Genomic DNA, 27,138 nt, shown 5'->3' on the forward strand with positions numbered 1-27,138 from the left:
TGAGGGAGGGAGATGGAAAAATCGGGATATTTGTAATTTTTGTAATCCTTTCGAATCGATACAGAATATATATATATATATTACGAGCTATCCGAATCTTGTAGAAACGAAGAGGACAAATATATTCACGTTCGAATCCCAGGAGGATGTACTTATACTGTCGTTTCGAACATTCTCGCGAGACCCCGGACATCCGTGAATTTAACCGTTGACTTGGTCTCAGATACTCTGCTTCCTCCAAAGCACCGCTAATGGTCTTCGAAAAGTTTAATCTGCACTCGTGATACCGTATGCATTAGCGATGTTACTCGCGTTATACAAACTCGGTTACTCTTACGCGGCAAGTTTGATCATCGATACAAGTTGAACACGTTTGGAATATCATTAACGACACGATAATTTCCTCTCACCTGTTCCATTTAGGATAAATATTCAACGTTGCTGACGCAACCTGACCTTGTAATACTTCGTATAATATCGAAGAAGAAAGAAGAATGGAGCAACGATTACCACGTGGTCGCGTAATTTCTAATTGTTTCTCACGCTTATTTAATTTCGTGGGAATTTCGTTAAGCGAAATAAATAAATCGTAATCGCGGTGTTGACAAATACGAGCGTGCATAGTGGCGGTGAAAAAGTAGGATGGCGGAGACCGCGTAATTAACAGAAAGTTGGAGAGTAATCTGCTCGGTTAAAGACAATCCCAGTGATTAATGCGCTTTTCTCTTCCTCCTCCTCCTCGTTCCGATGACCGGTTTTATCCCCGGCAAGGAACGCGCAATTATTAAGCGAACTTTCAACTCCCGAACGAATCCGGCTCCGGTTCCAGCTGCTGCATTTTAATCTCTCCCAAGTCCGGTCTCCCATAAACGCCACTCGCCATATTTCAAATAATTGTGCGTGTACGTTTGCAGGCGTATCGCGTTTATCGTGTACGCATCCCGCGAAACTTTCCACTCGTCTCGAGTGGAAGAGGATTCGAGGTTGGCCTCGAGATTTGAACTATCCCTCTCACTGGTATTCTGTCCACCAATTTTCAAAAATATGAACGAAGATCTTTCCGGCTAAAGAGTTTCGAAAAAACGAGAAACGACTTCCCTTTCCCCGATGATACGAGGTTACATTATGAAAATCGAGAGCGAAGGACGACACGTTCTATCGATATCGAGAAGAATTTGTCACCGTAGGGGGAGAAGTAGAGAAGGGAAGACAAATGGATGGAGGCTAGCGCGTTCCTTGTACCGTCTTACCCTCCCTTCGCCATGATGCATCGTTGATACGCTGCTGATGAAATTGGCGGACGAGCCGGTTGCCAAGTTACCACGGTCTCCTCCCGCGATGTGCTGGTACGCGAATCTGTTTACCGACTCTATTTACGAGGTTGGGCAACCGTGTAAACCATCCTGCTAATAGAATATGCCCATATTCCGGCCCCGTAGGAAGCATAAGGGCTGAGACCCGTAACGAGTAACCCCGGCTTCCCCGGTGTTATCGCGATTTTCCCCCGGTTGAACCCGGCCCGGAGTTCAACTTTGCACAACGAGCCTGTCTCTCTCTCTCTCTCTGTCTCGCCCTCCCCCCTCGGCTATCCCGTGCAATCTGCCCGGCCAAGCCTGGCCGAAACTATTGAGTTATTTAGCAGTTTCCGGGATGATTATTGAAACGAAGCTCGGATAGTAGTAGCCCTGATTTGTGGAAACGGTACGGGTATGCTTGCAACGGAGTTAACTCTACGATTGGATAACGTAGCCGTGTGCCGGCTGCTGGATACTTTATGGATTAATTTCGGCTGTTTGCTTGCTCGCGCCGTGTGCGAACTGTTGTCCCCGCGCAAATGATCCCCCTCCCGCTATTGGGTAATCAGCTTCTCGATATTTATTTCTTAATCCTATTGAACAATTTTTTTTTTTTTTGGAAGTTTAACGTTGTTATTTAACGTTTCAGTGTGTCGAGATTATATTTAAAAGGGTAAACGAGAACTTTTTTGAGGTTTGAAATTGCAAAATTTTTGGAGAGAGGGAGAGAGAGAGAAGGAGAAAGAGAGAGGAAGCTATATCGTAGCGTGTGAAATAGCTTTAATTTCGGGATCAGATTCGATAGCAAAGAGGATAGCAAAAAAATTGAGACAATCTCTTAAGAATTCTCCATACGACGCGATGCTGTTGAATATTTTAATTGAGATCTTCTTCTTCTTCCTTCGTTCCCAAGGACGAGGTGAATTTTCCGTCCCCGGTATTACGAAGAAGTACGAACATTCTTGATTAGAAAAAACGGGGGAACAAGTTCGTTCCTTTATTTCACTCGGTAACTCTCGTTGAATTAGTTAAACGCGGCCGATATTTAATTATTCCGATTCCATTTGCTCGGCCGTTAATTTTAATTCGATCAATTAACGAATCGCGCGGCGATAATGGTGAAATATTCGTATGAAATTACCCTTCTCCTCTCTTTCTTCGCTCGTTCTTCGCTCGTTCTTCGCTCGCTTTGTGAAATATTTAACCAGGCAGATTTGCGTTAAAAAAGTTTGTTCGTGAGGCGTTCGAGGGACGATCGACTGTACACTCGGTTTTCGAGATACGTCGGTGAATCGGAAATTCTCTTTCCCAAGGAAAGGGAGGCGAAGGTGGAGGCCGGCGATCGTATAAACAGGAGGGTTCGAGCTTGTTTCCGGGATCGGTGGAAAATCCCCGTCATGGAACGGCGAAACGGTTGAAAGGGGAGCCGGCCGATGCTCGAAGTGAATTCAATGCCGAAATCAACGATACGATCCGCTAGGAAAGAATCGACATCGAGTTGGAAAGGCGAGCTATCGGCACGAATGGAAAACTGCCGGTCGGAAAATTCTGTCATGAAACAGAAGGAGTGGATCACAATGGGGTAGATTTTGCGAAAATGTGCTCGAGCGATCGTGCTCTTGCTCCCAGATATTCACCGTGAAAGGATTGTTAAACGGGGAAAGAAAGGAAAAACGCGTGGGTCGAGTGAATTTGTTCCCGTCTGCCCCTCCCCCAGTTACGATTACACAGTTCGTGTTCCTGCAAAAGTTCCAACGATCGTGGATTAGTTTATGTCGTTTGGAAGAAACGATGAGAGTTTCGTGAAGCTGTAGCTTTTGTCAATTTCCCTTACTTTACGTCAGATTGCAGGCGAGCATTGTTCAAAGGTTCAATTACGATTTTCTTATCTTTCTGCGATGCATTCCACCGAAATTACAAGGCAACGAAGCCACCCACCCGGTGAAGGAACCGACGAATTTAAGGGTTCGCTTTGCGTGTCGGCGCGGAATACGTATTACGCCGACTGGTATTACACCATAATTTCACTGCGCTTTTTTTTTCTTTTCTTTTTTTTCTTCCTCTCTCGTTTCACCACGCGACGCAGCACGAAGCTTTCCGTTTGTTCCTTTGATTGCACCGGAGCGCCTTCTCTGCCTTTTTTTTCTTTCTTTCTTCTTTCTTCCCCTCCCCTCTCCGCTTTTCTCTTTTCCCCGTTTTCATTCTTCCCGTTCATTTCCGGGACGACTATAAATTCACGGACGAGGTAAAACGATAGAAAACGGGTCGAAAGGTATCGCTGCTCGTGCTTTTTCGGTCAAATCGAATCTAAGGGGTAGATCAAATAACTGAACGTACGTGCTGTGACTGGAACGTACGAAATTTAGAGAATCACCAAACCGGTGGTAGAGATTGCGGCGGTGGTGGACTCGTGGTCCTTTTGTTAAAAGTACGATCCCTTTGTTTATCGTGTTTCGTGGAAGGGATCGAAAAAGGAATTTCTAGGAATGTGAGATGTTTGAAAAAAAATTCTAGTAGATTTTCCTGGCCGTGAAGGCTTATTTAAATCGACGGCATTCATACGCGTGCTTCGCTGTAGATACTGCGCACATAAATTTGAATTTGAATAAATTTGAATAAACACACACGGAATAACGTGTAAAGAATATTTTCGCGTACCGTAGTCGCTTCTTCGCTCTTTTATAACCGTGACTTCTCGTGCCTTGAGGATCGACCATCGTTCTCTCGAAAGAAACGCGCGCGTGTATGTTCATCTTCTAAAATCGAGAATGGGAAAACGATCGAAGGAGGGAGACGGATAGCGACAGAGATCGATAAAAGATAGAGATAGGTAAAACTGAAATTTCTAGAATTTTTAAGATATGGATGGTTCGTGCTCAACTTCTTATGATATATCGACAATCTTCCTCCAAGAAGTATTTTCTTGGAGATACAGGAATTCGATTGATAGTCACCCCTTTTCGTCCATTTCCACTTATGCAGCTATTGAAATTTTTTTTCTCGCGATACTCGATGGCAGCAGACGTTCCATTTTCGACGTTTTCTTTTTTCTCGGACGCTTACCGATTTTCCATTTTTTCGATTAGTCTGGGATATAGAACTCCATTAAATAGACCATTCCGAAAGTAACGAACGGTCGTGACCGTGACGAGGGGGGGAGGGGAGACGGCGCGATGGTAAATTAATTTCACGACAACTCGTCGACGCTTCGTTATCGGTTGCCAATCCCTTCGTCCCGTTCCTACGGAAATGCATATCGATATCGTCTGGATATCGTTGAGCGATTTCCACAGTTTCGCCTTGTACCTTGTAACAATTTCAATTTCTGCCCCACTGAAATCCTATTCTCCCTCTGAATACAATGGGAAATTTTATCGAGCACCACCTCTGTCTTCCATCTGCGTCCCACGCATATCCCGCATCGACCCCCTCCCCCTTCCACAACGATTCAAGCCTCGTTCAACACAGTACCGTTTTTCTACCATTTCCACCCAGTCTCGTGGGATTATGTTAATGACGACTCTCTCGTTTCTACGATCGACGAAATCCTGGTTAATGGTATGAATCGAGTGATTCATACAAATCTGGTCGAGTGTAATTCAATTCGGCGGAAAGGTAATAATTACCCATTTGGGTTCTCGGAAATCGTTGAATCGTTCACAAAATTAGGAACATGCTCGTTCTCGCGTGTATTGTTTTATAAATGTGTTACCATAGGAAAAGGATATATTTTAATGGTAAATTAAAAGGGGCAAAAAATATCGGGCATAAAAATTATTATATTCCGCTATATATTATTATGATCATCTATAAATGTAATCGTAGTTTTATCGAATTTCATTTCAATGAAATATCGTTACGATGAAATAGTGTATGTATGCGTATAATGAATATTTGAACGAAATCGCGCGTGATATGCATATAGGTATATGTAAACCGTATATAAACTACTTCGTTAGGAAGTATAAACATAAAGTATAAACACAATCGTCGTGTGTCGTCGTCGCGACTGGTGGCGACGTCACGCGGAAAAGGAAAACATACGAATAAGAAAAACCACGAGTCATGAGTTTGAATTTCAAAATGGCGTCCGTGAAGTCGACACGTGTGGTGCGTAACAAGTGTTTCCGTGGCAAAAATAGTTAATTCTTCGTCTCAACTGTTCTATTTCATCGTTTTCATAGGTAAGTCGATAACTGAATCGTAATTTAATCCGGTTACACGCGTTTGAATCGAAAGTCTGCGAAATTAGGCATGAAAATAGACACAGAAGCGTGCCATGGAAGAGCCTGGCATTCTCGAAATTATTAGTTGGCGAACTATTTGCATTAACGGTGGATCAAAGAAGACGATGTGGGCTGTTGTGGCACAACTAACACGGTATTTCACAAATGTTAACCGTGATTGCGTACCAAGACAATATCATGACGCAGTAATATCGTCGAAAGTTCATCTTTAATCAAGTGCTTGTTAGAATCATTCGTGTGCGCGTGCGCATGTTGTTCGCGCATGCTGTTCGTGCGTCGTTCTTGTTCGTCGGAAAGCAAGATGGTAACAACTAACCTATTCGAGAAATAGAACTTTTGATGTTCCAAAAGCACCTGCATCGTCTAATCTCGTTTGAAGGTAAAGCTCGAAGAGTTTCCATATTCATTCAACTTACTTTGACTTTGCGAGAAATATTCTGGCTGTTCTGTTGCTGTGACGCCTTGTTAAATAAGAATAGATTTCTCTGTTATTTATGCACTTCTCGCGACAAAATTTTAACGTTTGCGTTCGCTCCTTCGAAATTTTATGCTATCTTCGAAATATTTACAAAGTTCTTCTACGTTTTCGAAAAATGGAAAAATTCATAAAGTGAACAGTTTCTTTAATGGTGTCTTTCATATTATTTTCAGGTGGATCGAGTCTGGCGAGTGTGGTCGCTGGAAGTAAGCCGACGAGACTTTTGAATAAACCGGATTTCGACGATATCGGCCCACGAAATGTCACCGCCATTGTTGGCCAAACAGCGGAATTGAATTGCTTCGTGAAACATCCTGGAGACAGAGTGGTGAGTGACGATTTATTTTTTAAAATATACTTCGAGGCGAATATTAATGCGAATCGTTAGGTAGAAACATTTTTCTATCATAATCGCGAATGTTTTATATATATATATATATATATATATAAATCAATCTCAACGTTATATTCTATTGTAATGTATCGGTGTTTTATAAATCATTTTAACAAATGGTACAAAGTAACGAGTTTAATGGATGATGAAATGCGCCTTGCGTCGTCATTTTTCCGCAGTTATTCAGTAATAATAATGTAGGAAAATGCTAGGAGAACAAACATTTTATTTCGAAAAATATCGTAAAATCATTAGGAAAAATAAGAGAAATATTTTTATTCGTATTTCATAATATAATATTCCATTCATCGATTAATTTACTTTCACAATAGTTCGACGAGTTATATATATATATATATATTTTCGCGTGTAATCCTCGTGCATCAGAAGCATGTACAATTGTATCGATGAAATCACGAATAATTTTATGCATAATAAAGGTTCGGTAGGAATCGCGAAACTTTATCCAACTGATACCGATGATTTCTAACACAATGTAGTTCATTAAATGTTTGGCAGTGGGTGGTTAATACCGTCAGAAACAGTAGCATACCAAAATCTTCGCATAATTATGGGTATTTGGGCATTAGCATACGTATAAACCGTATCAATATACGTAATGACTAGTTTTCGGTTCGGACTCACGTACGCAGAAATCGTGTAATGTTTACTTATCGCAGTGTATCCGCATATTGTTGCAACATTTTCCATCCCACACGATTCATGGAAACGTGTGAATTATTAATCACCGTACGAATTAGGATAAATTAACAGAAACGGGTAAACCTCGATTTCAATTCATTTCGCGGATTATCTATTCGGCGAAATTTCGTCCATATAATATTTTTAAATTCGCGTGAAATTTGATCGATAAAAATCATCATCGTTCGTTCTTACAAATTGCTATTATATTGCCTTCGATCCGTCGTATAATAAATGATACTTAGACGATAAAAATCATCTTCGTTTTTGATTCCGATCGTGGGTTCAATTATTTTACGCTACAAAAGCGAATCGATGGGTGGAAGAAAGCTATCGTTCGGCTTTTATACGATATTCACCACTACTGATGTCTCTTTGATATCGGTACGGGTCGAGTCTACTTTAACGCATCCATCGAACTAGCAGCAAGAAAGACAGTCTTTAAATCTCTTCTCTTCCGGTTCTCGAATCCGCCCTGAATACACGCTACGTCCGTGTACACGTATACACGTATATGTTCCCTTGTACGTGTCAATAGCGGTATGGCTGTCTTTAGCTCGAACCGCCCAAGTGCTATCTTTAATTGCTAGACAGGAGAGTCTCGAACAGCGGAAGAAGCAAGTGCAGGTTAGACTAGGATTGCCAAGGGTGGCCACAGGGTGACTGCACCCTCGCCAGCGGCAAATGAACCGATCAAGTATACTTGGCCAAACGGTTACAGAAGAGAATCCCCTTTTCCTCTATCAATACTCGGTGCTCCGTATATACATACGAAACTAAAGGGCGTATGCGCCAACAGGAAATGAACGAGCGACTAATTTAACTTACAGAGACGCGTATGAACGAATATGGATCGAAGGATAAATGAATTGGATAATTGAATAGAAATTTTGTTGTTATTTAAACTAAGTTAATTACACAGCGTGAAAGCGTAATAATTATTCAAACGTTGGAAGGGGGCGGAGCGAGAGAAGCTATTGGTCAACGTTTCTTTGCGTTCCGGTTTACACGTTTTTATGCACTTTAGATTCCTTTACATTTTCACCCTTTCGTCGCACATTTGCCGACTTGACCGTCAGTTGCACGATCGCGCATAACATTAACCGCATACCATTTTCGTGGATTAAATTCAGCGAGTTCGTTCCATTAAAAGCTGAAACATTTTTTCGTAATTCACGAATGAAAACAATTGTTCCACCGCCCCGCATGTCGTTTTTCGCGCCCATTCTTCGCATTTCCATTCCCTTCTCGTGTACAATTCGTGTTTTATTCTGCAACCGCGACATTAGCATCAGTAACACACGAATTTTCGAGTGAAATCTATTCGGCTCTTATTATTAGGGAAAATGTATTAGCCTTGAATAATGCAGCAGGTTTGATACGGTGATGTACGAGCTTCTTAAAATTCCGTTGGAAAACTGTTGCTCCGCCATTCTCTTCTCTCTCTTTCTCTCCCTCTCTCTCCTTCTCCGCGAGGAAAAATAACGGAGTTGCATCTAGTTTCGTGTAGAATGGAATGGAACGGGCGTTCGTCGATTCTAAGGTAGCCGTGCAAGTGATCCGTTTAATTGATCGAGCTCTCTATCCTATCGCATGTATTCTACCCTGCGCAAATAATTGGAATGAACTTAGGATTAATCGTGTACACAATCGCAGCAAAAGGAATTGGTGATGCGCGCGGGCAAGGATGATCCGTGTTCAATTATTCTATCTGTTGGACACTAGATGTTTGTTCCTTGTTCGGTCCAGATCAATCGCTTGCCTCGTTTCTTTCGTTCGTTTTCGAATTGGAAAAAATTCGATCGTTCGCGAAACGTTATTTTTCCTGTCTGCCGCGTTAACGAATACACGGGAGGATACGCGAGGGAGGGAGAGGATCGATCGGTGGAACGTAAACGGTTCGACATGTTGGACGAAACGGCGTTAAATTCATCCGTCCAATGATATTTCATCGGTTTGGAGTTTTAACGATAAAATACGCGTTAAAGAGATAGAGAGAGAGAGAGGACTAGTTTCGATCGTCGGAAAAAAAAAAAAAGAAAAATCAACGTTCGAGTCGTTGGTCATTGGTCGAAGACGCGATAGATAAACCATTCGCCGATGTTTCCGTAACTTCTATAATTGATTTAGCACCGAATCAAGAACGTAGTAATACGTGCAATTGCTTTATATCGCGGAAGGGATCCGTTTAAACTTAGTTTAATTAAACCGTGGATTTATTGGGCGCCGCTTGATACAGGTACACGCGAAGATACGGGTGCATTGTTCAGCGACAAGGGGCCGCCACGCTCGATGTACGTACCCGGTTCCCGAGACTTGGTCGAAGGGGGCATGGTCGAATGGAACGTTACACGTTCATGTTCGTGACGTACGTTATGTGCGTATATTGCGTGCATTATAATTACAGGATACAACTCTCGATGAAACGGATATTGATATTTGTCATCGATCGGGCCAAATGAAACGATAATCCATACACGCGGGGGATTGGAAAGGGAAAAGATCGGCAAAGATATATTCGGGCGTGAAAAATGACATAGAAAAGGGACGAGGGAAGAGGGGGGCGAAATGTCGTGGAATTAGTCAGGACGGCATATTCAGTCAGGTGAATCGTAGTTTAACGAAGGACAGACAGGTCTTGCTAGCTCGTTGGAAATGGTAAATTGGCGTAGACGACAAGAGCGTAGTTAATTGAGATGAAGGAGTTGCCGGGGAAATTGGGTTGAAGTACGACGACCGGTTGTTTTGTGTCAGCTGTTGAGCACGGATGCCGGAATTTCTTCTGGCTGCTATCGATCACACGATACCGCGCCACCACTCGTGCTCTGAAATAATTGTCTTTGAACGTATTTCGTCCAATCGTGTTTGCAGAGGTAGTAGCAGAACGGTGTGTTTGAACGGTCATTGTACGTGCAACGGGTAATTTTTTGAAAAGTGGCGCGTTGCTCGAGAAAGAGAGTTCGGGGAAGGTGCATTTGCGCGTTTAAATATTTATACAAAGTTTGTGTAGAGGTGTAGAGAATTTTCGACAACTAATTATACGAAACTGCAAATATGGTTAGATCGATCGTAGAAGTTTCAATTACCTCGGGAGAGCGTAATGTACTCTGTTGCACTGTATTGGAGACGACGAAGCGTTTGCAGCAGATATCTTATTAGCACGATGGTTACGTTCATTAAAGTTCGATGAACAATTAATCGGTCGCTATCTGTCGCATAAAGCGAGCCTCGTCCGTCTAATCGAAATGCTAACTACAGCCATTAATAACTTAATTGCAGAAGTGCGTTCCATTGTTCTCTGCGTTCGAGCACAAATAATTAGAATTATTCGGCAATTATATATAGTCGAATTTTAGCAAATTTGTAAAGATCGCGGAATCTTAGATCGCGAATTTATGAAATAATCGAGTCGTTGGGAAAAATTTGCAAAATTTGTTTGGAAATTATTTCCGGGATGACGTCGCGAGAAAATTTTCCGTTAAATTATTAAAATATTATTATAATAAAATGCAGAAAATCTGTGTAAAAAAATCCTCGAGAAATTTTCTCGTGTTTCGCGCGAAAGAGCTTAATTAAAAGAATATAGCGCGAATAAAAGGGAAACAACGGGGATATCTCCTCCTGTCTCCTAAGTGGGGGTATAAAGCAACGAATATTCTTTGTTGGACGCGATCCGGGGAAGGGAAAAAATTTCCACCAACTTGCACGAACCACCTGCAACCTGTCCGTGTGCGGTGGACACGGTCTGTAATGAACAAAGAAAATGCAAGTCAGCGCACGAGGGTGGAAGTTGCGGAAGGAAAGGGATACGAGAGGTCGCGCAGCTTTCGAGCGGACAGATGTTATCTTTGGACAGGCTGCTTTGTCACAATCCCTCCACCAGTGGCAAAAAGCCATCGCCTCGTCCTTCCTTCTTAATTACCCGTCACTCTTGCCGCGATCATTAGCCCCCTGCGATAATTAATAATCGAAGATGATCGATCGGCGTCTCGAGGTGGTGGAGGGCAACGGTGTCGTCATTGAGAATCGTCGAAGGGAGTTGTGGAGACCGAGTTGAGCGACTTTTAATTGCGGCGAATCCAGGCGAAATTGTTTTCCACGCCGGGGAGAAATAACTCCTCGGCCTTCCGGAGGAATGACCGTGGGGAGGGAGGGGGAGGACTAAGCCCGATTTAATCTCGTAGTAGTAGACGCGTCTCGTCGTGCGGAGGACGAGACGTTTGGGACGTGGAGTCGAATTGAAACAATTTCTGCAGGAGGAAGAATCGAGAAATGCAATCGTCAGCGTACCGTGCGGGGAGACACGGGGATTCTTCCTTCCTAATCCTCGCCTAGGACGAGTGTTTGCGAACCTCAGAGGCATCCTGCAGGATTTCTGGACTCGCCTCCTCCTTCCCCCCTCCCGTCTTTCGATTACGATCCTCTGTCCTGCCGAGTTTGCACAGCGGTCCAAGGATCTCGTCCATTTAGGAGCCGCCATCCGCTTGCGCGCCATCTTCATTTCCAATAAGCGTATGTTTGCGGATCGTACGGGAGACGTACGGTGGGGGAGGGGGGACGTGACGAGAGACGGAAGATTTGTCACGAATTTGTCCTCTGATATACTAGCGGAGTTGGACTAGCGGAGTTGGTCGTAGTCATGGTTTGACAGTAAGGGTTAATACAGAGGGCAAAGAACGTCCGAGATTCGAACAATAATAGTGAAGAGGCGGGAGGGGAGGGGAGGAATGACGAGGCGCAATCGAGAAGAAGCTTTTATCTTTTATCCGGAGGATTAAAGGAGCACCGTTCGTCCCCCGGGCAAACGATTGCTCTCAATTAGCTTTATCTGTATTTACGGTGGCCAGAGGTGAAACGGACACGAGGGCCGGCAGCTGTTTGATTCTTCGGGGAAACTGGGCTAGTGAGAATTCTCTCTTCGTTTGTAGTTGAAGGAAGGGGGAGAGGGGGGATAATCGTTGAAAGACCGTGAATTGAAAATTCTAATTAAAAGGAATCATTGTAGGCGGTTTCTCTCTTTCTTTCTTCTTTTTTTTTTCTTTTTTTTCTGTGCGATGAAACAATTTATAATGTGATTCATAAGGAAATCAATAGAAGGTATCCTCACTAAAGGTAGTAATAAACAAAGAGACGAGAAATGTGAAAATAGATATAGGTAGTGGAGAGTAAAATAATCTCGTAATCCCTTTACGAATTCTATCGCGGTGAATATCGCCGCGAGATTGTTCTTTTCAATTAGTTTTGTTCACGCGATTTTGGACGAGAGTGAAAAATAAAATCGTGGCGAGAGTAGGCGGGAGGAGTGGTTGGACCGCGTGCGACACGTAACAGAAATTACCGGTGTGACTGGGCGCGATCGGTTAAATTCTGCTGACCGGATTGCCGTTCCATTCCCGTTTTCGACCATTCCACGAATCGTTCGAATCGACGTGGCTGCTCTTGCTTTCGGGAATCGGAAAGACGAGACTCAAAAACTCGAAAGCACGCGAGTTCGTACCCTAGCTTTCGAGATTGGAAACGATAAGGAAAGATTTCGATCTCTCTGAAATCTGACACATTGTGGCAAATTGTAAAGGACAAAGTTTAGTAGAGAGGGTGGGAAAGCGTTATTTTGGCGATGCTTCGGCGTTCGTAGGATCACGGAGAGTGATCATTGATTTTAAAGGAATATCAAGGTTAAGAGATTTAAAACGTGCCAAATGTTTGAATTCAAATATTTGATTTCGAGTGTCAAAATTTAAAGAAAAAAAAGAAAGAAAAGAAAAAAAGGGATTGAAGAGAGATTGTATTCGTTGTTCGATACGAGGTTGAAGGATTCGCCAGATAGAAAGAGCATTTTCCAGTTGCAACAAATAGTCGGAAGATTGATTTTAAATGCGAAACTTCTTTAAATACTTTACGAACGAAAAGTACGCTTCGTTAACTCGAGTAATCTCGAACCAAAACTTGTCAAGTTATCAAACCATGCTAAGAGGAGGTGGAGCCGTCTTTTTAAAGGCGAAAGGAATCATTTTCTCTCGGGATCTCAACGAAATTATTTTCTTTCGGATTCTTGTTGCCTCGAACGAAACTCGTTGAAATTTCGTTCGTTTCGTGAACCATTTTCACATGGCAACGGTCCTTTTCTTTTTCGCCGTTCTAGTTATTCGTACAGAATTAAATAACATCCATAAATTAACGAGCGGGATCTTATTTCTTTTAGATTTTCACGAAAGCATAAGTTTAACGAATAATGAATTTTCGAACTTTTTCCTTCAAAAAAGATTTTTTTTTTGGAAAGAATATCGCGAGAATGTTACGAGTTTCGATTCAACGGTTTAAGAATTTAAAATCATAACCCATAACCCATTTTTTCTTGGGATAAATACGAGATCCTCCTCTTCGATTTCAAACCTCTCTCTTGTCGTCCTCGGGAAATAAATCTTCAATCGATCGTTTCGAATTATTCTCCCCTTCGTAACATTCTCTAAACTTGGATTGTTTCTCCGAATGGCAAAATTGTTATCAAAGCTGGAACGTCAAATCTGTGATCTATTAAGCCGGGCGAAATGAGAGCTTTACGCTTCATTGGTCGGTATCGGGAGGGAAGAGTTGCGATAAAGAAAAAAAAAAAAGGCGGAAGCTCGTCGAGAGGAGGCGAGAAGATGGTAGGGGTGGAAGAATGCGAGGAGAGTCGATGCTAAAAAACGCCTTCTGGCTTTTATCAGCGGGTCGCAGACATAATTCAAGAGGATATTATTAAAAATGCAATCCCTCCGGGGGTGGGAGAGGAGAGAAAGAGAGAGAATTTTCGCGAGAGACATCGCCCGCGAGGGCGGTGAGGCTATTAGGAAAAATTTGGTAGTAGATTCCAACCGAATTATCCCTCGTGTTTTCACCTTGGTAACGAGTTCGTCATTTTATCGTATCTCTTCTACCCGGATAAAGCTACGAGACCTTAATGATAATCGTCTTATCAGCTATTACTTTGCATAATGGGATTCTTTCTCATTAATAATCAACGTCTTTGTTGGTTTTCATCTTGGATAGAATTCAAATTACCCGGGGAACGAATATATACGAATATATATATATATACGGAATACAATATGGAGGAATTAATCAATTTTCAACATTTAAAACAACGTCGGCCATTCATTAATAAAGGAAAATTAATCACGCGTGTGTAATGAACGTACCGCGTGTTTATGAAATATTATCTCTTCCACGGTAATAAAAGAATATTAGCGGTATCCGCGCGCGTGTACCTTTCTCGCTCATTAAATAACTAATATCGTATCTTCTCGATGAATCGGAGAAGAAATCGAATTTTCAACGAGATTGAAATTGAGCTCGTCTCGATGCAAAAACTCGCATCACAATTGCCTTTTAAAAATATTCTTTTCTACGTATTTCTACGTCGTACACGCGCGTGTAATAAAAACGGAGCGATACAGCTGACAATTCGGTGGCACGGCACCGTCGAGTCGTAAAATACCGGCGAGAGGGTTCGCCAGTGGGGAATGTCGTAGAACGCCATATATATATATACTTGAAAAATTTTCACGATACGGTTTTCTCCTCCACCGAGGAAACAAAACGAGGCGACGTTCTCTTCATTACGCGTCGCTCTTCACGATACATTTCCCCGGGAAAAATAAAAATTTACGCCTGATCCCCGTGTTTTCTCATTACCATTCTCACCGTGTCTACCTCCGCTACCGCTTCCTAATGTGTTTTAGTATAAAGGGGAAAAAAAAAAAGAAAAAGAAGAATCGGACGGATGATGGCCGCTAAACGAGGAGAAATATGAAAAACTGGGCATTGTCGTCGGCCGTGGTTGTGTTCGCTCGCGCGATTAAGTAAGAAAAGGTGATATCAACCAGGATGGACTAATCGTATCCGCTACCCGCTGTCCTTTTGTCGCGGGTGCTTGTCTAATGACGCGGCATTGTACGGGAGGACACGAGAGATACGAGAATCTTTTTTTAATGGAAACTTGATGTTAAAGCGATACTATGGAGTCAACTAAACTCGTCACGATCTTAAATGCTGTAGAAAAAAAAAAAAAATCGGGTAGAAACGCGACTTTATATCGGAAAAATTCTCCTCCATTGGCTCGTTCAATTACACTTTCTTTGTCGAGGAGATTAAATTCCAGTTAGTTGGGAATTTAATTGCGTAACAATCCACGTGGCCACGTGGAAATTGGTGAAAAATTGATAAATTATCCTTTTCAACGTTTGCCTCGATGTTCAAGAGATTATGGAAATTAATGTATTTATGGATACAAAGTATGGATTCGTACATTTCGTGGCTAGGATTAAGAGGGGGAGGGGGGCGCATTTTTATCCATTTAGCCAAGTTATACCGCCGGTGTACAGTATTATAAAAGTAGAATTAATCGATGGAATTTAACCCGTGATATAAAGGGGGCGGGTATAATAATTTCTTCTCCTCAGTTTGTTTTTCATAATGGAATAATAATAGTTTCTTACCCGGTTATTTACGAGAAACACGGCACTCTAGTTGCCAGATTAAAGGCGGGTCCGGCGGCTATAAATTAAAATCTTAAGCCCCCTCTCTTCTCTTTTTCTTATACCTCCTCCGACGGAGGAGGATTCCGTGTAAGTATTCGCTCTTAACCACAGAACTGGGGCTACGGGTGAAACGATTTTTATTCCATTTAAAATTAGTTGCGTGTGTCGAGCGAAATGTTCCCTCTTTAAATTAACGAAAAAAAAGAGAACTTCTCATTTCTATTTTACACAGCTTAATGATCGCGAACGCGTAGTTTGGAAATTCGAATTGAAGTTGCGAATTCGATTTCAAGTTCAGTTCCTCCTCCACAAATTCAGCAGATATTTCACTCGGCAAATCCTCGAGTTTCCAATGAGCTGCAGAAATTCGTGGCCGCCGAGTTGACCGAATGCTTCCAACAGACTCGCAACTTCCGTGCATCTGGTTGTCGTTTTTTTTTTTTTTTTTTAAATCTATTACCACGCCGTTGCCGAATGTTTTTCGCATTTTCACAACTCGGTTAGTCTTTCATAAAAATTTCATAAAAATCGATAATCGGTTCGTTTGCTGCGCGCCGCCTCGTTTAATTTTCGCTATTGGCATGGAAAACAAAAAATAAAGAAATAAAAATAAAAAAGAAAGAACGAAGAAAGGAAAGAAACAAAGAAACGTTAAAGAAGGGAGAGGAAGATATAGAGAAATAATTACATTTATTATTTAACACAGATATCGAAGAACAAAGGCGAGGGAGGAAGGGAAGTTAGGCGCGTGCTAAGTTAATTAATGTTGGAAAGTAACGGGTCAGCACGTTCTGTTCGTTTAATTGAGCCGATCCAAGGGTTTGCTTTGGTGAATAGGTTCTGTAGAAATAAGGGGCGAAGTGCGCGGGGCAACACTTTTCCCGGGGTCTCGAGTGCACCGGCGGCCGACGTCGTAAGAACTGGGGAAACAATCGGGAAGTTCAATCGCGTTAAAGCTAACTTGAAAACGATCGCGCGGCTTCAGAACCCTTGGATAGGTTTTGCGGATGTTTAAGAGGCTTTGTGTAATATAAACTTCCTAGTTTAGGGATGATCAAATTAGCGTCTCGATTGTTTCTCGTTCGAAGCGAGAGAGACGTTTTTTGAGATGGCCATTCTCGAGAAACTTATACGGTATAAGACTTGGTATATGCGCGTATTTAGAAGCGCGATAAATCCTATTAACGTCCGTGACGGGGCAAAACTCGGTTTTAAACTTGGCGAATAATGGAACTTCGTTCGATCTTCTTTAACGTTACGTTATTGGAAACTTGGTAAAGTCGATTTCATAAACCGATATCGGGTGAAAAGACACGCGGTATAACCGAAACGTTGGTTACGTTTCGTTTACCGCCCCTTTGTGGAACTTGATTGATGACATTAAGTAGTTTTCTTTTATTCAACCAGGGCCACTACCCTTCCACCAGACGGTTTTTCAATGGCGACTGATTCGCCGGTGATTAATGTCAGTCGTATCTTCCCCGGTTTAGCGATATAACGCGGCGGTGTTCATTTATTACGACGACCAGCGTTATTTATGATCGGCGCGCCACTTAATACCATTTCCCCGGAAGTGGCTTTCCTTTCTCTCCGATCCGCCACTGTCTCTTTCTTTCTCTCTTTCTCCCTCTTCAGAGTCGAGCACCGAATTGAAACCCCGTCCGAGCGTTACGTAAGCAAGATTTATCGGCGTGGCCTGTTTCTTCAACTTTTCAACCGTCCATTCGGTATCTCGGCCGGAATCGTTTGAATCCCTAATTTACTATCAATTCCGCGATATGAATTGCAGCATGTCCACGCGACGTCTTGGCTAACCGTTGGAACCTGACCTGGAACGAAGTCGAGATAAATCACGAGGCCCGGAGTGTATGCGAGATCTCGTCGCTTATCGTTTTTCGCCTCGCGATTTCGTGAATTTTCGCGTCGAGAATATTCATGCGATCCCCGAAACGAAGGGAGGGGGAGTAATTATTCCTCGAAATTAAATACAAGGATGATAAATTCGTCGTTAGAAACGAGCGAGAGAGAGGGAGAGAGACAAAGGGAGAAGAGCGAAAAAGTGGAATCGTCTATTGACCCGTTTTTCAATTGTTATCGGTGCTTCGTGTAAGCCTTTCCGTCTGTCGAGAACGTTACCGTGCTTCTGTCAACGTTTCCGGCGAATCGGCTGAAGGAAACGTTGAAAGAAAAGGGGTGAACTCTCCTCCTCCGATTCTTACTTCTCTTCGCTGATACCGCTTAATTGGCCGATCCGGCAATCACCGTTGCAAAAAAAAAAAAAAAAGAAAGAAATAACGAGTGTGGAGGAGAAAGGGAAGAGAATGGAAGGGAACGAAGCGTGGAACGCATTTACGAAGTGTTTGGGAGAGGAAGCAATTTCTTTAAGAGATGGCCGGACACTCGAATCTTGTCCGTTTTTCTATCCACGTTGACAGAGGGTGCAAACAGCCGGGGTAAAAAGTTGACATTCCTCTTCAACACGCGGGAAAACTGAAATATCTAAAGATTGTTCGATATTTCGTTCCCTCGAAAATTCTTCTTATTTATTCTTCTCGCCTCTATCCAATTCCATCGAGATTTTCGATCGAATCGTTTTCTTCGTTCTCTCCCTCCTTTCTCTCCTTTTCCTTTTTTTTCTATTTCTCTTAGAAATTTTTCTCAGCGTCCAGGGTATAATACACCCACAATTCGCACCCTTTGTTCGATCCAGTACAAACCCCTTGCTCCCTGGGCTATCTTCAATTCCACCGCCCTTGCGCATCATCCTTGCGTCCACCGAAAAGAAAGAGATTATGGGATCGCGAGGAGGGTGGAATCGAGAACAGGGCGAGAAAGGGAGGGGAAGGGCGGCCATCTCGTGAGCGCGATGCAATCTCGCACTACGTGGAAAACGATACCAAGACCGTTAGACCGTTGGAAATCTCCTCCGGGAATCTCCGCCGCGGGACACCTGCTCCCAGATCTCGAGGAAAAGTCCACAGGAGAAGTGGACTTTGAACGTGGTTATGCGCGAATAGATAGCGAGAGAGAGAGAGAGAGAGGAGAGAGAGAGAGAGAGAGGGGGGAGAAAAAGAAAAAAAAGATATTTGGATGCGCGAAGGAGTCGTTCGGTGTCTGATCTTCTGATCGATTTCTCGATCCGTTCTCATTGATCGTTCGGCCACCCGTGGCCCGATGTGTATCTCAGAAAATGGAATGTGGACAATTGTACTCGATCTTCCGAGCATTTTTCCTCGGCCACGATTCCGGGCGCATTATTGAGTCGTACGTACATTTGTTACCCGATGTGAAAGGGGGGAGGGGAGGGGGAGGTGGACGAAATTCGATTCGCGGCTGGACGACACTTGGGAACGATATTGTTGGGAAAAATCGAGGGGCGAGGAGGAGATATATAGATTGAATCGTGTCTTCGCGAGTGGCTCGGTGCGTCATAAATTCGGGTGGAAAATTGAAAAGTTTAGTAACAATGGATGAAATGGGTACGGAATGGAAAATGAAAAAGTAAGTGGGAATTGAGCGGAATCGGTTTAAATTCGATTCGAGAATTTAAATTTACGAGGTTCGATTGAATTTAAAAATTACTTTTTTCTTTTTTTTTTTTTTTTTTTCAACGCGTTCCCGAATAATTTCTCGAACTAAATAATGGGGAGAGGGGAAAAGGAAAAAAAAAATAACATGGAAGAAGATACGATTCGTGCGTGTCTGGACGGCGAGAGAGGTAGATTGGGATAGGCTCGACGACGACTTCATTACGGTCTATGATTTTAATAAAGCTGGAAGCAATTTGAAAGTTTAACAGGGCGCGCGACTCGAGCTTTCCGAAACTTTCGATATTTCAGGGATAACGATCTTGTCGAAGTCTGCGCGTGCTAGTGTGGGGACTTTTAAGGGTTAAAGAGGTGTGAACTTACTATTGGATGCCAAACACACGGCGTTATTGGAAAAAGTTTCCGATGTCGATTATTCTTCCCACTTTGCGAAACCCTTCTATCCACTGCCGCTCTCGAAATTCGCGATATCGAAATAATTAATTCGTTTCGAACGAACAACGATGCAAGAATAATACAAATTAATCTCCACTCCCTGTTCCCGTGAAACCCGAGAAAGTTGAACAAAAAAATCCGTCCTCGCGCGTAATGGACAAAAAAAAAAGAAAGAAAGAGAAAAAGAAAAGAAGAAAGAAAGGTCGTCGAGTGAATTTCGTTTTTTTTTTTTTTTTTTCGTCTCTGAAGAGATTAGTCCAGTCCGGTCCGGTCCAGTTTGGTCTGTCAGTTGCACTCGCATTCCGCGCGTTAGTTTTCCGCTTGCAAATCAGTCGCGTATCCGCGGAGACTGTTCACGCAATTATTAACGGTGACGGGCGTCGCGGCCGATAAGAGGAAAAGAGTGGAGATTGACGGGGACGAATCGATCGTATGGACATGTAAAACGCGAATTCGTCGATGCGTGTAAACGTGCTCTGCTCGAACGAGAGTTAGAGAGAAGGACGGGAAAGGAGAGAGAGAGAGAGAGCGAAAGGAGAGAAAGGCAGGGAGGGCGGAAAGCGTGGAGAGTCGATCGGTAGTAGAGAGAGTCGATGGAGCGAGATCGGAAAGGCGGGTAAAAAGGTGGGGCAGTTGGAGAGGGTTGGAAACGGCCCAACATCCGAACAACGTGAAATAACATTTTCAATATTCGGCGGAAGCTTGGGCGCGGATGGGAACTCCAACTTTTGCTCGAGCGTTCGTTTGATTTTTAATTCGATACGAGGCGAGTTGGAGTGTTGCCGTGCAAGGAGGTCGGCCGTTGGCTCGGTGTCGTCATCCTCCCTGCAGATTTTTCAGAGGGAGAGCTCCACGCAACTTTTAGTTTCGGGAACGAAGAGAAAACGGCGGGGGAAGAGGGAATAGGACGCGGTTGAAAATTCTTCGCAGACCGGTCACGAACTGCGAGATCGATACTAAACCACTTTGATACCGACCACGAAAGAGGTTAAAGTTTTCCCAGGGAAGAGGACAAGTAGATGCACCGATACGTGGAATTCTCGAAGAACATGGGTGTGCAACAGAGTTTCTATCGTTAAATGGGAAGGGGAGGAGGAGGAGGAGGAAGGGAGGTTAAATCCAGTTCTAACCTCCTTACCTTCATCGAAAGTAGCAGTTACTCCGTCCCCCGATAAGCAAATTTAATTTCACCCCTTTGAGGATCACGTGTCCGTAATTATCGATCCTGGGGAACCGGCTAAAGATTTTCCACCGGCCAGGAGAAGCTGGTCTTTTTCTTCCAAAGACGTGATTGATTGTGGATCTCTCGCAAGGCGAAGACTCTCGTTCGAAAGGAATCTCGGGAAAGAAATATTTCTCTTTAAACCAACTTCGCCCCCGCGCTTATATTGCTACTTTCCGCGATTCGTCCCGGAATCATAAAACTCGGCTTCGCGGTGAAAACATCCGAGATTCTCTTTGGAATTCGTAACATCATCCTCGAGAAACCTCGAAGACACTTCGAAGAGCGTTAAAGAGAACTGTCCTAACGTAATTTGCATTCTAACTGGAAGGATATATAATAATCGTAATGCCATCACTCGTCGCGTGCAATTTGTATCCCGAATTGAAAAATTGTTGAAACTCGAGCCGTTGAGAAAAGCGACCGCGAGAGGAATACGGAATCAGGAGGGGGCGCGAGAGGAGGTGGAATAAAGAGTTGGGGAGGGTTTGAAGGGTGAAACAACTAAAGAGCGGAGGAAAGTCGTCGAAGGAGGATAAATTCATCGAAGTGGATAACTGCATTGTGCCAGAAACACTGCAGGAACACATCCGATTATTGGGAAGACGGGATTTCGGCATTTCTTTACCGTTTGGCCGGATGCCAGGGGATGTTGTTTCCTGTCGTCGGGGGTCGCTGGCTCGGAAGAATCGGTTCGGTTATTGAAATAATGCACTTTTATTGCTCGTCCAAAGTCGCTGGTGGCGTGCAGTTACCTTTGACCTTCCTACGTACGCGATATATATATATGTACCGAACGCAGAAAGAAAGAGAGGAAAAGGGAGAGAGAGCTACGAGGTGGAAAAGTACGCAAGGGCGTAATAAAGCTCGGGAAATACCGCGTAATGTGGCTTTCACGATCGAGCTACACGGGGTCGAATTATGCACGCTCAACTTTATTCCTCGATGGCCCGAGATTCGTGGAGCATCGTGCTCGCTTTTTGTCTTCTTATCCGTGGCGAAGTTCTCCAGCTTCTTCTTTGGAAGAAGAATCTCGTGGCCGGAATGCGGTTTCCGGCAACGAATAACCTCCCTCGACTCCTAGGAGCAATATCGGGGCGAGTCGAGCTCTTAGAAGAGCGTACCGGGGCCGAGATTACCGTAAAGATTCGATATAGAGAACGATCAGCTTTGGAGACCTTCTCTTCCCGTCCCGATATCGATGATTCCGGAACGTTTCGCGGTTTCCAACAGAATTCCATTAGTGTTTCTCGACTTTTGAACGACGCCTGTTCGGGGATGAAAACCCCTCTCCGGGATTCGTGCTTAACTCGCCTCCGTACTTCGTTCGTGACTCGAATATCTCGTGATTTTTCTTCCCTTCCTGCGGACGGAAGAAAGATTTTTTATTTTCGAAATTTCGTTTGAAATAATCAACCGTTATTATTATTATTATTATTATTATTATTATTATAGGGGATTATCATTTTGGAGAGAAGGAATAAGGGGGAAGCTTTGTTCTCTCTCAAGTTTGTTCTCATCGCTGTGAATAAAAGTGGTGGGACGCGGCGACGGATACAATGGTCGGGCCATAAAGTGTAATTCGTGTAACATCATAGATCGGGAATATAATTTGGCTGGCGAAGATAGAGATTTCGTGGCGTGGTCAGTTCTGACGTAATATCTCGCGTCGGTAGATTATACGAACAATGTGGGGTTTGCGTTTGGGTGGACGGTTGGATTAAAGAGAAATTAATGAGAAGCCGGGGCTGCGCAAAAACGAGTAATAATGGGCACGTGAATTATAACGTGGCCCAGGGAAACGAGCTCGTGATATTCTCCCTTGGCAAATATTTTAGATCGATTTTTTTTTCTTTTTTTTTTTTCCGTGGATTTTCATTCATACGTCGATTTCGTATCGATTACGCGCACGTTAAAAGAGAAAAGAGTCTCTCTTTCTCTCTCTTTCTCAAAATAAGCTCTTCGATATAATTAGATTGAAAATAAGGATTTCACGTTCGTGAAAAAACCGTGTCTGCGATTAACGTGATTTAAACCGGTTCGTGGAAATCCTTCTATCTTCAAATCCCTGCCACAAAGAGAAATTAGAAAAGATGCGCGTATGAACGTTTCGGAACGTTCGGCGATTTCCCACAAGTATAATCATCGATTCTATTCCGCCGATTTTTCTTCCTCTTATTATTTTCTTTTTTTTTTTTTCCTTTTACTCGGTCATTTTACCAACGCGAAACGTCACGGACGAATTCTCCGCATCCGAATCTAGGCACCGAATCGCCGGCTTATTCACGTTGCAACGATGAAAGAGGAAAAGTGGTTCGTGCCGGCAATAAATAATAACGAGATCCACCCGGTCGATATGCTTGGCGAACGATATTACTACCCCCCTTTTCTATCCCTTCTCAACCCCCCTTGATAACATCCTCGTCTTCTCTCCCCGATTCATTCTCGCAAGGCTGCCTCTTTTTTTCTTTATCGCGAAATGACCAGCTTCGTTCGGACGAACGTGATAATAGCCTCTGAATTTCACGCCGAGAGGAAACTCGTCGTACACTTAAGAATAATTCTAACCTTATCTTACGTCTCCCTCTCCTCCTTCCTCTTCCTCGCGTAATTTATGGACCGGTGGAAAAATCGGAGATATCAAGACGAGTCGTGTACGTTCATACACATTTATGTACGCACGTTCCGCTTCTGTATCGCGATTATAATAATTCTCGAGCCGTATCATCTTTCTTTGTTCGTTACACGGCGGAGCACAGAAATGACACACGCGCGGTCAATAAATAATCACGGCTCCACGAACTTGATTTACCCCCATTTTTCCTTCCACCCGCCCCACTCTCCCCATTCCTCCTCATTCCCACCTCGAAATGACTATGTACCATCGGTGGAACGTAATAACAGGCCCGTGAACTTTGCCATCTTCCTCTTTCAACCCCTCAGCTTCCCTCCGTCTTGCGAAATTCTCTCTCTCCTCGTTTTCGCCCTACCCTCGTCCACCCCGTCTCTCCGTCTCTCGCTATTCTCGTCTCCCGCAACACCGACAGTGACGCGTATTCCCGCTCTGTAACGGATAACTCTTTATTACCAATGGGAATTCCAAGTTTCGCGGTGCTGTCCCTCCCCCCTCGAGCCACCGTCTGCCGATATTACGTATGCTAATGCCGAAACCTGGAAATCCATGCCACTTTCTCACGAATATTCCACGCCGCTTCTCCGCAATTCTCTTTTCCCCCTCTCTCGCGCTTCTTTCACTCGATTCTCCGGGTTGGAGATCCATCCGCTTCGTCATCGAGCTAAACGCTTTTTCTTCCCCTTCCTTTTTTTCTCGCGCGCTCCTTCGATATTTCATTTTCCCCCCTCTTTCATATATTTCACGCTCGCGCGTGTCGTTATGCGACAAGGTCGAGCAAAGGTGGATCGAACGAGGTGAAACGAGGATGCGAAAAAGGGATAGTATATAGAAAAAAGAAAAAAAAAAGAAAGAGAGAAAAAGAGAAAAAGCCACGAAGAAATTCGAATCACGGATTAAATTTGCGACCAGGGATCTAACCAGCACGGTATACGCCCGCCCCCGTGTCAACGCCACGCCGCAATCCTCTTCGATTTCCATCGTCGAAATGCGAGGCAGATTTAAATCCGCATCGACCATGCGGATAGTCCGCGTTTCCAGAGAGCTGTGCGACAATTATGCGATGGTCCGATGCGACCGAACTCTGGTATTTTCGTTTTTCGAAATGCGCAACCAACATCCATCCTTTTCTCTTTCGACCATTCAAATTAAAAATTCCACTCGATGATTGTGAAACTCGGCTTCGTCGAGACGGTATTGTTTCGTTCGTATCGGATTTTCCAATGATATATCGAATCCTTTCGAATAATAATTTAATAATAAGCGCGCTCCTTTTCTTTCCTTTTTTTCTTTTATAAACGACACGAATCGGTAGGGCAATTTCCTATCCGCGTTGTTGCACGCACGCACGCACGCACGCACGACGATAAATTATAATAACCGTATGAAATGTAATCCGCTCAACAAGTTCGAAATGTCAAACACGGTGGCAGGTAACAGTTAATAACGTTAATTCGTCGACGTTAACCGTCCCCTTGCTCCGCGCAACTTTGGCGCGACGAGTGGCATTTTGGTACGGTGATTAAGTTTGTAAGTAAAATTCGCGTACCCGAAACCACCGACGTTCAAAACTGTTTCTGCCGGCATTTTCTGCCGGGAGGAGAAACTGCACGATCAGCTGTCATCCAGTTTGCCAGGAACGAGCGGAATTTCAGCTCGTTCCGTGCAATTGGCGATGGAATGGATTAAATGCATCCAATTGCACTCGGAAATCGTAATGGCTCGTTTCTATCCCCCTCCTCCTTTTTTTCTTTTTTTTTTTCCCTCTCCGCTCCGATGTGTTGTGCGTGTTTCACGGTGGTCGATGAACGTCTCGTTGGCAAGCTATCGTGAGACATTTTACTCGTTAATGTTCCGCTACTTGTTCATCGTCCTATTTTTCCTTGTTCGCAAGAATTGTGTCTGGATTAAACGGGGAAAAATCGTTGCAAGTTTTCGGATGAATTCTCTCCTTTTCCAAAAAAGGAAAAAAAAAAGAAAAGAAAACTTCTCGATCACAATTTTGTCTCGATAGCAAAAGGTGGAGAACTTTTTCACCGATTCCCCGAAGAGAAGATCTTGGGACGCGTTGCGAGCGCGGAACAACGTTAGCTGCATTAAGAACAGAATAATCCTAAGTTGGAAGAAGACTTTTCCATTAAACACTTTGGCGAACACTTTTGCAACGCTATTCCGATAAAAGTAGAGGCGAGGGGGAGGCGGTGGGAAAAAGGGAGAAGTGTTTAAATCGAGATTCATTTTCTGCAACAGAATCGTGCCGCTTAATTAATAGTCGATCTCTCGCACTGATTCGTATTCATTCGGTTTCATTGATTCCGCTATCCTTCTCCCCTCCCCCCTTTCTTTTCATTTCCCTTTGATACTCAACTTCGCGTCTTTCCCACACATCGGTGTCTCGACATCTTTTTTTTTCCCTCCCCTTCTCCTTTCTTCTCTCTCCAGTCCCCCTTTTTGTAATCGAATAAGAGTTTAGCGAACCAGCTGATTGGCGTTAATTAAATTTCGTTGGATCAATTTCCATTCGTTACACCCGCCCTAACCTCTTCTCTCTCTCTCCCTCTCCCTCTCCCTCTCCCCCGCCCCCCTTTAACCGAGTGTCAAATCTTTCCTCGTGTTACCGAGCGCTCTCCAGAGATCCTTTCTAATGAAAGCTCATCTTTATTAAACGCCGTTTGAACGCCTCTTACCGCCCGCGGGAAAATTCATTTTTATTCATACTTGGCCACGGCCCCGATGAAAATCTCGTTTCGTTTTATCAATATCTCCCGCCAAGGATTATCTCGCGCGACACGCCCTCTTGTTTTTCCACGCTAATGAAATACAGTTGGTAAAATTATCGCCATTTCCCCTCCCGTGCCGTAAATTTCGTCTCGTAAATTTCACTCGAATCGACCGATCATTTTTATATTTTTCATTCTCTTTCATTACACGGGGGGAGGTAATGGAGCGAAAAACATCGAAACTAAAAAAAAAAGGAAGAGGAAAGAGAAGGGGTTATTGATAAGAGAAGGGTTGCGAGATACACGTGCTTCGAGACTTGTTACAAAGCAATTTACTCGGCGAACTCGTGTTTTATTAACCGTTTCGTTCGTGTTTGTTGCGCACGTGGATGCGCTCGCGGTATCATGTGTTGCAGAAAGCCCTTCCTCCTCTCTCTCTCTCTCTCTCCCCCTCGCCCCTCTTGTTCCAGGGTTCGACAAAGTCGCGAGCGAGAGAGAATTTATAGGAAACTGTTTCCTCTCGGGTTAAGATTGGCCTTAGCCAAAGGTGAAACTTGCTTGAATTCCTGGATTATTTAATTAAGTGGCCGATAATGGAAATGCAGTCGATCGTGAAGCACAGGATATTACAATCGATGAAACGAATTCCTCCCTCCTCTCCCCCTCTGACTTTTTCAATCCTATTTAGAAGCGAAAGTTATGAAATTGACTCGGTTTCGTTCTCGAGCGGTATTTAATTAATATTTCCTTCGAGCGAAACGACGTTACCTACCTGTGCTTGAAAACGGTTCGAAATATTTCATAAAATATCGGGTCGTTCGAAAGTAACGTAGTCGTTCGATAAAGAGGGAACGAGTTTTACATTTTTTCCCCTTTTAAAAACGAGCTATACAGAAGGTAACAAAAGTTTTTAAATTTATCTCCTAGTATTATTTTTCTTTTTTTT

General features: G+C 43.5%; 1 protein-coding gene across 8 annotated transcripts in view; it reads left to right on the plus strand.

The window, feature by feature from the left end:
* LOC108000176 (basement membrane-specific heparan sulfate proteoglycan core protein) overlaps positions 1-27,138 on the plus strand; it is a 199,964-nt gene that overhangs the window by 118,661 nt on the left and 54,165 nt on the right. For 6 of the 8 annotated variants that reach the window (XM_062083778.1, XM_028667837.2, XM_028667838.2 and 3 more), the window contains one exon: positions 6,194-6,348. In XM_062083778.1, coding sequence (XP_061939762.1) covers positions 6,194-6,348 — 155 coding nt within the window. Of the gene's footprint in view, positions 1-4,150; positions 5,480-5,547; positions 5,922-6,193; positions 6,349-27,138 lie in introns of those variants that run through there. The other 2 variants (XM_028667839.2, XM_062083779.1) reach the window with 2 other exon arrangements.

The sequence above is a fragment of the Apis cerana genome, linkage group LG13 (assembly GCF_029169275.1).
Source record: "Apis cerana isolate GH-2021 linkage group LG13, AcerK_1.0, whole genome shotgun sequence".
Lineage (NCBI taxonomy): Eukaryota > Metazoa > Arthropoda > Insecta > Hymenoptera > Apidae > Apis > Apis cerana.